Below are 11955 nucleotides of genomic sequence, written 5' to 3'. Positions count from 1 at the left end.
ACGATATCTCGGAGCCAAGCTAGGTATAGTATTGGGAGATCTGTACCTGAATCTCCCAAAGTTTACCCAAAAAGTAAAAGAAGCTGTGTGGGGATAGAGAAAGAAGAGTCAGAATTGGTTCAGGGTCATTGCACCCTTTTCCCCATGCCATGTTCTCAATTAAAATCATGTTGGCCCCTATATCTTATAGCAAAACACTGCATATGTCAGTTCAAGCACAGGAAGATTTTGGGATTGAGTCCTGTAAGAACGTAAGAACTGTAATGCTGGATCAGACCAAGGTTCCTTCAGGTTCAGCATTCTGTTCACACAGTGGCCAACTAGCTGCCCACAAAAAACCCACAAGCAGGACACAAGTGCAACAGCACCCTCCCACCCATGTTCCCCAGCAACTGGTATACATAGGCATACTGCCTCTGATAGTGGAGGTAGCATATAGGCTTCAGGACTAGTAGCCACTGATAGACTTATCCTATCTAACCCCCTTTTAAAGCTATCCTAATTGGTGGCCATCACTACATCTTGTAGTAGCAAATTCCATAGTTTGCCTATGCGCTGTACCATAGAATTACTGCTGTTTTCATTCCTAGAAAACAGGAGTAGTTGCTAAGTCAGATATATTTCCTCTACAAGTAATTTACCACCAGCGATGTAGTGGTAAAATTTTAAAATGCAAGGCCTCATCACAGCCACTCCCTCAAAGAGAGAGCAAAACACACAGGCAGCTGTGTTGATCCATATCAACAAACCAATTCTAGCAGTTTTCTTCTCCAACAGGAGCAAGTCTTTTATGAAGCTGTTGGGTCTTAATTGCTCACTCAAGAACAGGCCACCCCAAAATACTTTGCATTGCGACAGGGATATCTTACAACTATATGTTGTTTCTCAGAGAATTCTTCCTGCTCCACCTCCCCAGAAGCCAAGCTCAGAAGGAACAGGGAATTTGAGGGGGGCGGGCAGAAAATGACATCAGCATCCCTGCTAATCAGAAAGTGCCAGCACTGCATCCCTGTGAGAGCTGGCTCTGCCATCCCTCTGCTTCACACCTTGCTATGTCCAACTACCCAACTATTCCTAGCCCATATCTACAGTAGCTATTGCAATATGCCCACCTTCCCCAACCTGGTGCCCTCCAGAAGTGTTGGGCCACAACTCCCAATATGGCCTGGCATGCTGAGAGTTTTAGTCCAACAAGCTGAAAGGCTAACGGGATAGATCTACACTGCTGCTTTATAGCAGTATTGAAGTGCACTGGGGCACATCCGCTGCCCCGGTCTGCGGCCACAAATGGCATCCGGCGTAGCGGACGCCATTTGCGTCCCTGCTTTAGCCATGATAGGCTACATAAAGATTTACGTAGCCTATCACGGCTAAAGCAGGGATGCAAATGGCATCCACTATGCTGGACACCATTTGCGGTCACAGACTGGGGCAGCAGACAGCAGCTGACGGACCGGATGGTGGCAGGTAGGGTCCGTCCAGGGAGAATTTTGCAGGGTAGTAAAGGGGAGTGCTCTGTTCTGCCACGAACTCTAAGGGGCCGGATTCTAAAGAATTCTGCCAACTCTTATTGGAGTCCATGGCAGAATTCTCCGCCATCCCTAGGCACATTGCACTTTCAATATACCACTTTTGTAGTGTTTCCTGATTTTTATTCCACATTATCCAAAATACTGCAACAAATGTACATTTATGCCTCGTAGGACACACAATGATGAGAGGGATATAGCGTTACCACGATGGGATCGTAATGCTATGACTCAAGGTGTAGATCTAGCCCAGGTTGAGAAAGACTGCCGTATGCCACTATTTTGGCCAGATATTAACATTAATATATTTCTTTTTTTTTTTAAGGATTGCGAAAGGAGGATACTATGTCCAATGATAGCAAGATGACCATCAATCTTCTCTTGCTTGGAAGAACGCAGAGTGGCAAAAGCGCTGCAGGAAATACCCTTCTAGGCAGCACAGATTTTGCCAGTTGTCTTTCCCCGTGCTCGGTGACCACGTCCTGCAGTCTAGGCCGCAGCTGTCACTTGTCAGGTTTTGCACGACGGCAGGGCAGCGAACTCACTCTGCAGGTCTGTGTGCTGGACACCCCTGGGTACCCTCACAGCAACCTGAGCAAGGAACAGGTACAGCAAGAAGTGAAGACAGCATTAGTTCAGCACTTTGGAGAGAAGGGCCTGCACTTGGCATTTTTGGTCCTGAGAGCCGATGTCCCACTATGCAAAGAGGAAGATGATCCCATAATCCAATTTGTCCAGGTACAGTATCAGCAAGTATATCTGGCACCGTGCCATATAAATCTTTGCCATCACGCACTGGAAGGTTGGGTACCTAGATGGGCAAGACGTGTGTCTAGTTCAAAACAACAAAACTGGAGGAATGGCAGGCTGTGAAAGTATCTCCTCCTGCCCTGCCTGTCTCTTGCTGGCCGGACTTTGGATAGACAGAGAGCTCCAGTCTTGGAGCCCTCTATCCACAGAGCAATCCATCAGATTTCGCTCTTAGGGTGCAATCGTATTGGGATTCCTGTCACCCTCTGAACTTGGAGGCTGACAGGAATCCTATGCAGAGCAGCAGTGGGGAGGCAATCTTTGCCTCTGCGCTCCCCCTGCTCTGCGTTGTAGCTAGATGGGCATTTTTGCCTGTCTAGTTGATGCATTGGGGAGAGGGAAGGAGGCTGGGGAGAGGGAAGGAGGCTGGGGTGCCCTTTGGATTCAGCATAAGCTGGCCTCCCCAGTCTGCTCCCCTTCCCACCCATAGGAATGACCCCTTCCTATCCTGAGGACTTTGCAACCTCGGTTCTCACTGTGCCCCCTAGACACTGTCTAGGGGGCACAGGATTGCTCTCTTAGTTGTGATACTGGTACTTAAAAAATAATAACTGCTGCTTTTCATGACATCAAACATCAGCCAATTACTTCTGAAAGCACAGAGCCAACATATGGCGAAATCACAGATGGGTGATATAGAGATGGTGATGTGCACACCACAAATATCTAGAGTTAACTTCAATTATCGGCATGTAATCTTGCACTGTGTTCCCTGAAGACACAGTATAAGATGGGACAATTCAGTATGTAAATGTAGGATTCAGTCATAACATAGGGCCAAGGCCTTTCAAATGGAGGGATTTTAAGAAAAGCGCAAATAGGAAGGTAATTTAATAGTGAGGAAGGAGAGATTAATATTTACTGCTATCATTCCAAAATTATAATTATAGTTCACAGTTGATGCAATATTTGGCTAATTATTCTTTTCCCTAGAATTCTAGATGCTATGATTTCATTGATCATAAAATAAATGGGGCAAGAGAACTAATGTGTGTTCAAGGGAAACAAGCCATTCCTTGAGAACAGTGTTTATACCTCACACTGGATGTCCCTCAACAATACTACAGCCACAAATACTCAAAACAATAGTAACAAAGTCTTGATGAATTGCATAGCATACAGAATCAAAGATAACCACAAACTGCTCTTATTATTTATACTACTTTTGTTAATGTGAAGATTTTAGGCTCCCTCCCACCTTTGTAGTCACCAAAAGGCAACAAAAGAAAATGGTTCAAGTGGGAGGTTACAATACCCAGCCTGCTTTGCAGCCACATCTCAAAAGGCCTTTAATTGGAGCTGTGTCTCATTCTCAGTCAAGTCCAGAGGGAATCATTAGATCCAGTGGCACAGCCTCATCTTTCACCAAGTCATCAGGAGACAGCACAAATCCACCCTCCACTAGGTCATAGTCAAAGACCTTGCTATCTATCGCCTGCTCTTTTAAATTAGATGGCACTTACTGATTTTAAATAAAGTCACCCTTCTATGTTTCTCTAAGTTAAGACTAAGTCAACCCCACATCCAAAATAAGTTGGAACGCATTTTTGGTAATAACAGAATGCTGTCTGTGGAATGAACTATGTGGTGACTGTAGAGTTGGTTCGGGTTTCTCAACCATGTTTACTAGGCCGTTATATCTGGGTGAGCAGCTAGCTCAGTGAGTCACTATATAAAAGGCGATTACTTGGCTATCAACTTTCCTACTTCCACTATGTGTGCTCATTCAGTGTATTGAGCATGATAGGGAGGCACTTGAGAATTTGTTTATAGCATAAAAGTTCCATTAATTCACATGCTAGAGGTATGGATGGCTTGTGCTCCATTAACTGCCCCTTTCTCTCAGTCACCCCCTCACCTTTCAGTTTTGAAACAGTATAATTCAGTCATTGATCTTTCCTTACAACTATTAACTAAAATCATGACATAGGAACTATTTATACATATCTGATCACAATATATTGGCTATGATGAATGCAGTTTAACCCTGTATACGCAGTGTGATATGGGATTAAGTTATAGGGTAAATCCAACATTACATGAATGCAATCTTCCCTTTTCTCTGCCTGCAGTCCTCAAATATGCTTACAAGGTTCCCCAAGCCTTTGCAGATTTGTGGGGCACGGGGGAAAACAGATCCCCCAACAGTGTCTGCTTCATTGGCCAAAAGACATGATTGGATTAAACCCACACTCCTATTTGACTTTATGATTTTAGTAAAGAAAGTAACTTGCAGGAGATTTCCAGGGACTAAACATTCTAGCATGGGATATGGCCCTAAAGGTGGGATAACTATTGCAGTGGCTGAGTAGTGTATTTTGCAGACTTCAGTTTAACCACAAGATGGCAAATTCATTGTAGCTTTTCAGCATATCCTGTTCTCCTTTGGAATATGCAGTTGGCCCTTGTGGCTGCTGTCTTTCCACAAACTTAAATATGCAACCGATTTATCCTTCTATCTTGCCATTTTCCAAGAAGCTCAGGGTAGTGTATAACTTCCTCCTACCCCCAATATTAAGTTCTTTTGACAACCCACCATATATTCATCTTTTATATGGACATAATGAGCTGGATCCAGCTTTGAACAGAAGGCTGGTCACACAATGGCATTTTCCTGGCAATCCTTCCTACAGCCTCCTGTAGGAAGCTCCCAAGAACCATTCAAGAGGGTTAGGAGACTTTCTGAAACAATCTGGTATTAAGTGGGGAGGGGACAGGAAAGCTCCATTGCAGATCCAAGCCAATATTTTGCTCATTCGTTGAAATAGGAAACATACAGGAAACAAAGAAATGTCTTAATGCTATATCCTTATCTTTTGTTGTTGTTACAGGAACTCCTGGGTCCTAACTGGAAGAGTTATACTGCCATCTTATTTACCCACGCAGATCAGGTTGAAAAGGCTAGGTTCAGTTCAGAACAATATTTGCATACTGCCACAGATACACTACATAAAGTCATGCAGTCAGTACAGCAAAAATACATTTTTGTAGACAATCATGCTGGGATGCTAAAACAGGAAAACCTAAAAGCTTTAAGAAAAATTATGGAGTTTATAAGACAGAACAGTTATCAGACCCTTCCATTCAAACAAACAATGGTGTAAATTAAACAAGTTATGGTTTACTATCAACTTCTTAGATACACGATCGCTACTCTACATTGTTCCCTTTTGCGTCTTTTCTTTCAGATGGTAAGTCCTTTAGGAAGAGACTCATCTACTTTTATAATTGGAAAATACCTAGTACACCTCTAGGTATAATTAAAAAAAACACCTTGTATTAACTCTCAAGGATTATTTAAGCACTATCTGGATACAGCTATACTATTAGTTTGTCTTTATAAATAGCGAATTAACATTTTCAGCTTTAGATTATGACAACTATACAATGCAAGGAATGAAAGACACAAAAGAGAGGAAACAGTTATTGTGTCATATAAACATCTTGTTACTATGTCAGCTTTTTTCAACTCTGTTGCTGGAAGATAAACCTTCCTGTTGTGCTTGGACAACAGACCTGGGAGATAATGCTTGTCAGACAATATGGTCATTATTTGTTAACCTGTCAGTGTTAAATATAAATTGCATTATAAGTAATTACTAATAGCATATAACCTTAGTGAGATTCAATCTAACCAGCAGAAACCACCATACTCCGCATAACCTCAGAAAGAACATGCAACACAGAGAAAGCTAGCTATGCCTAAGCCAGCATTTTTTTGAACTGTTAAAATACTTAAATCCTATTCATTCAAAGGAATTTGGGGGCAGTTAATCATCTCTAGATTTTGACCAGTGGCTTTAATACCAGACTGCAGTAAATTCTGTCAGAATAGGACTTCTTTCTATACCACGTGTCCAGGATCAAACATAAAAATTCAACCCTGGGTTTAAAAAATCACTACATTTGATACTGTAACTCAGTATCGCACAATGTATTAAACAAAGGGTAACTAATAGGACCATATTGGTTATATGGCCCTGGCTTTTAAGTTACAGTGCTCGCTCGCTCCCTCCCTCCCTCTCTCACCCCCCCCCCCAGACCATTTATAATGAATCTAGGTTAGCCAGAATCTAGGTTACTTTGTAAATAGGAGTGCTGAGAATACAAATTGCACTTTCACATCTATGTACTTGCAATGCCAGGTAGAAGACCTCCTCTCATTATCGGACTGCAGTTTATGAGGCTATAAGAATGCTGGGTTCTGTCTCTTGTTCATGAGTGCATTTTAATACTGTTTTTGAAGAAAATGGAACTGCTATATTCAATACCCTCATGAATCAATACCAGAGGAAAAGGTTAGTTTACTTCTTGATAAAGCGGATAACACCGTTAATCATTTAAAACTCAATTTAAACTGCTTTTATGGGTCATTTTTGTATATTGGCACCTTTGTGTATTTCTATTCAGAGCTACAAATTAAATCATACAGAAAAGTATATTTACATTTAAGAGATAAAGAGATTTCAAAACATACTAAACATTTTATAGCACATAGTATGTTATATAACAGTCAGTTTTATTATGGGAGATATGGCATAACATTTCATTACACTCGCTAAATAAAAAAAAAACATTAACATGATTATTTTTGAGGCATCAGGCTATGATCAAACCGGGATAGGGTCAATTCAATTGTTGATTTCCTAGCAATACTCTTATATAGACAGCTGCTATTTAAGGCTCCACCATAACCCAGTTCTCAAATTCAAAGTTATGGAGGAACTTGTACACAGCATCTCAAGGGTAACATTTCATGCCATATGTTGTTCACTGAAACTGAGATCACAAGAGACTTACATTCCTTTTCAACTCCTAGAGCCCAGGATACTAAATTGGTATTTTTCCTGTAGAACTGTTCTCCTGAAACCTGTCATTATGGAATGTATCTGTTACTTCCACTGCTCCCCTTTCTCCATGCCCATATATTTTGGACTCCATTAAGTCACCTTTAGAATAAGGCTACAAATCTAAATGGTCAAATAATTCAATTCAACTGGTAATTTCAGTTTAGAAGTGACTGACAACTACAGTGGTAGTATTTCAATGTTTAAGCTGCAATCCTATGTACACTTACCTGGTAGTATGGCCTATCAAACTCAGTGGGACTTATTTCTTTTTTTGCAGTGTAGGTTGTTTAAATGGTGGATGCACATTAAATCAGACCTTCCAAAAACTTAAGATTTAAGTATAAAAACTTAAGACTTGCCCTGAATAGGTAAATGAAATATAGCAATAACTGCTGGATGTATTTTGAGAAAAGAGACTGACAATGCTGAATCTTTCAGGGAAATCATGTAGTAAAAAATACAGGACAATTAATAATTCACAGTCTATACTCTGTTTAGAAACCTGCTCCAGAAAATGCTGAACAAGATTTGAATGGGGCCTACTTATGAGGAAACATGTATTGTATTGTTAATGCACCAGATAAGCCTTATTGTACATTCCAAAAACATGTGAGGGGTCAAACTGGGGCGGAGTAGCTAGCCCCACCACCAACAATGTCCCTATGAGCAACAGACCCCACCCTTGCTGTGTGGAACGGTGAGATCTGATGCCTTTTCAGTCTACATGCATGGCTTTCTTGAAATTAAAATGTTGAATCTCATTTGAGTCATGAAGTCATAAGGCTGTGTACCATACATCATCCAAAGAACTAGCATATATATTCTGAACAGAAAGGGCTCATCACCTCACCAGTTCTAATACAGGCCACTTATATGCCCCAGTTGAACAGAGATGCTGGTTATAAGTTGCATATATATTCTTCAAACTACTTACAGATCATTGTAAAGGCCTCTAGTCCACGTAATTAATGCTTATATTTAGATTCAAGAAAGCAGGAAATGATGGAAGAAATAGGAAGTTGTTAGCCATGAATATTAATACTTTTGGTAACAGATGTAACAAAAATGAATAAACTATGGTTTTGGGTGAGGCAATATTTGTTTTTAATTGTGTTCACATTGTTTTCCACTCAAAATGACCTCAAGCTTTTCCACAACTGATTTAAGTTTATTTGATTCCACTGTTGGCCATAGTAGTAGCCCTGCACACGCCTTTTCCTTTCACTTCAAATGGTACTCCTTTGTACGTAGCAACACACTGATCATTGGTATGAAGATCAGGCTGGATCTGCTCCCACACTTTCTTCTTTGGATTAAGTTCTTTCTCAGGTTCACCTATTTAAAAAAATAAAAAAATGAGAGGGATAATTATTTTCATTCAAAATGTAATGGAAATGGCATGCGCTGTAAAAAATAAACCCATTTTTTCTCATACCAAAATTTAAAATGCCATGTTTTACTTGAATTTTGGGAGGCAAGTAATTTCTATGACCCATATATGATAATATACTCACAGAGAAGATTTAACTGCAACAAAAATATCTGAAGAATGAAAAACTTTTGGTTGGTATAAACATAACACCCATTTCTTAAACTGAGGTTAAGAGATGGGGAGTGCATATCCTCCTCTCATCTTCTTCCCTGTCACATGCAAATTCCCTTATCCATCATGACAGCTAGGTATTATGCCTGCATCATTAGTGCCAACCACAGCCAACACAGAAAAGGAGTTGCTTCTAAATAGAATTTAAAACCACGGTTTACAGGTGGTTTCAAATTCTGCCATGAGCAAATCCTGGTTAGCATTAACAACGATTAACGCTTGTTGAAACAGCATAGTTAAAGTTGGCAGATTAGTTCTGAACCACTCTGATAGCATCTGGAATACAAAAACAAAGATAATATTTTAATGCTGATATTAAAAAGATCACTCAAACATGTTCAAAATGGTTAGGATGAAAAGCACATGGATACAAATGGTGGCCTTTTCCATGTAACCTAGAGCTAGGGGAACGGAAGAGTAATGCCCTTTTCCTACTCCTCAATGAAACCGCTGTGAATGGTTAAGGGAGTTGCAACAGTGGAAGAATACAAAGCCCATAGGTAAGATTATCAAAACCATTTAAGTGAGCTAGGTGTTCTGCTTTCTATCACAAATGTGAAAGACCATACAGAGCAGCAGTAATGCTTTATTCCTTATTCCCTTAGTACAAGATTCTTACAACAATTAGTGTCTACATTAATGCACTTGCTATGAGTACATGCTTGCTGAAATCAAGAATTCTTTCAGCAAGCTCATGGAGCTCCTGTACTGCAGTATTAGGTATACAATATGAGGGATTAAGTCCAAATGACATAAGAAGTAGCTCTGCACTGTTCTATCTATAGCCCATTATGTTATATCTATAGCACATTTTGAAAAACAAGATCAATTAAGTAATCTTCTCCTCTGTCAGTTTAAAGATTACAGGTACTGAATGATGTGCATGTCAACAATCTAAAGAAAACATGTCAGCAAATAAATCATACAATTTATTTGTTTGTAATAACAAGTGGATTTCAGTTCATAATTCTTGTGATTCAACACAGATAGAACAAGGCTTTCAATTAACTGAGCCACAATGCCCTGAGATACCTTATCCTCTTTTGTGTAATTTCTTCTAACAAGTAGAACAGACTACAGCGACAATATGTCTCAGCTGCAATCTTTTTCACTATCAGCATTTCTAGTGACTTATTTAATCTTTAGTAACAGCACACAGTACACGCCTTTTGACAGTACAAACATTTTGGTACTGTGCTTCAGAATCCAAGCATATACAAAATTTACATGGGAAAAAGAATACCGCCCCCCCCCCCCCCGGGCTCTTCAAAAGGCAGCAAAAGCAACTAGCACAATAGGAATTGGAACAATCTCTGCAGCAACAGATTTTCAATTGCGAGCACAGTGATGTACCTCTACTTTCCCTCTACATTAATCGATCCCAAACAAAAGCAGAGCACAAAATGTAGGTGATGACAGTGTAAAACCCTGCTAGGAAGATGCCTTGACCGAAACTTCTTTAGATCTCTGACCATGAGATTTTTATAGCTACCTTTTTTTCTTTTAAAGGAATTTCTGCTTTCATTTCACATAGCTTGAATTAAAGGATAAATGCTTATATTAAATGTAGCAGGATCTGACACAGGCTGAAACTAGAGACAAGTATTAATGTTCTGCTATTTTTGGACATTTGGAGCTAGAAACATCTATTCTTAAGATCAGCTGGTGACGGCTGTGGGTATATATTGACCATATTCCTTTGCCATCATGGGGAGAAAACAGAGACTTTTTTCAGAGACTTTGGATAAAATGGTTGCTATACCTGCCAACCTATTATCAGTGAACAGAAAGAGAAACAACGTCATCAATTTCAACCTGACTATATGCCAGATTGTTACTTGTGCAACTTTCTTTTGATCTGCCTTTGATGACCAGTTTCAGCCATAAATGGTACATCCGTTTTTTTAAGTCAGAGAAGCTAGACACAGAAATGGTCACACAATTTCCTCATGGAGCTTACTAGCATTTGGTGTCCACCCAATTATACTACCAGATGGCTAGAAATCAACTTTACACCTCAACAACAGCCATAGAGTTAGTTAATTACTTTAACCCTCTGTAGAATAGGTTGGCCAGTGAAGTTTCAGTGCATCAACTATAAAGTACTATATAAAGTACTATAACTAGTACTTTTTACAGAGCAACAGCTTACCTTTTAAAGAAACAAGGCACCTAGAAGATAGTTAAGATGATCTGCCCCAACACTAAGCAAATTCATAGCACCCCAAATTTTAGAGTAAGCTGAATACTATCAGACACACACACACACATGGAATATAAGCAAAATAAGAATTATAACACCCCAAAGGTGAAGGCAATACTTTTAAAATGCGAACATTATAAAAGCAAATTTAGTTTTCAAGAATAAATTAAAATCTGGCTTTTATTACATAAACACATTCTGGATCTTATTAAAACTTGCTTTGGAATACCCAGGCAAGCTCTCCTGGGATCTGTGGTGGGCTTGTATTAGATTAGCACAGGCACCACTTTTAAACATTACCAGAGCACCACGTTGTACGTTCCACAGAAACCTCCCCTTCTCATCCCTTTCAAGAGAAACAACCATTCTGAAGGATATCTATAAATAAAATTGCATAAAACTCAGGGTTCTTACTCTTTTGTATAGAAGTTACATTTTCTGAATATGTAGAGAAAGCAAATTAACATGCATCAAACTAAACTGCTGCTAAGGCTAGCTAGCCTATGCACTGAAAACATACTAGAATTCAGCAAAGAACAGGCAAATGTATCCTTGAGAGAAAGGATCAAAGTCAGACAAGGGATATTTCTCACAGTATGTGACAAACTTAGCGAGAAAAAGTTTTTTTTCAGCATTGTTAAATTGCTTTAGACAAAGATACTACCTGCCCCTAAAACTAAATGAATATTTAAATGTGGCCATAACAGGGTCTTATTTTACTCAAAAATTTCATTTACGTGCTAAGTGAACTATCCTGTTTACATTACTGCTAAAGAAGACTAAAGGAGCTTATGCCACAGTGTACATTTTCAGACGGGCCAATGTGACCAGGATTAATTTGAGACCCATGGAAATGAGGACAAAGCTGAACAACTCATTATGCCTTCAATAGGCATCATACATTCATCACTCAAGGAAAAAGTAACCTTGAAGAACAACAGACTCCAAACTAGTTCCAAT

General features: G+C 39.7%; 2 protein-coding genes across 23 annotated transcripts in view; one reads left to right on the top strand and one right to left on the bottom strand.

Annotated features, from left to right (window-relative positions):
- Window positions 1-1874: 1874 nt before the first annotated feature.
- Window positions 1875-5443, top strand: GIMD1 (GIMAP family P-loop NTPase domain containing 1). Its single transcript, XM_084859752.1, has 2 exons — window positions 1875-2267; window positions 5171-5443. The coding sequence occupies exons 1-2, from the start codon at window positions 1875-1877 to the stop codon at window positions 5441-5443; spliced, it is 666 nt and encodes a 221-aa protein (XP_084715878.1).
- Window positions 5444-8269: 2826 nt separating this feature from the next.
- AIMP1 (aminoacyl tRNA synthetase complex interacting multifunctional protein 1) overlaps window positions 8270-11955 on the bottom strand; it is a 37801-nt gene continuing 34115 nt past the window's right edge. For all 22 annotated transcript variants that reach the window (XM_084855817.1, XM_084855818.1, XM_084855797.1 and 19 more), the window contains one exon: window positions 8270-8524. In XM_084855817.1, the coding sequence (XP_084711943.1) occupies window positions 8358-8524 (167 nt within the window). In that variant the 3' untranslated portion in view covers window positions 8270-8357. The remainder of the gene's footprint in view (window positions 8525-11955) is intronic.

Source organism: Heloderma suspectum, chromosome 5 (assembly GCF_057233095.1).
Source record: "Heloderma suspectum isolate Gila_16-S chromosome 5, 16-S_ref, whole genome shotgun sequence".
In the NCBI taxonomy this organism is placed as follows: Eukaryota; Metazoa; Chordata; class Lepidosauria; order Squamata; family Helodermatidae; genus Heloderma; species Heloderma suspectum.
This window is presented reverse-complemented; position numbering and strand designations above follow the sequence as displayed.

Excerpts from the sequence above, each read along its gene's own strand:
- GIMD1 (XM_084859752.1), top strand. The coding sequence starts at position 1,875 with ATGTCCAATGATAGCAAGATGACCATCAATCTTCTCTTGCTTGGAAGA. Across the intron at positions 2,268-5,170 it reads CCATAATCCAATTTGTCCAG|GAACTCCTGGGTCCTAACTG; the intron begins GTACAGTATCAG and ends TTGTTGTTACAG.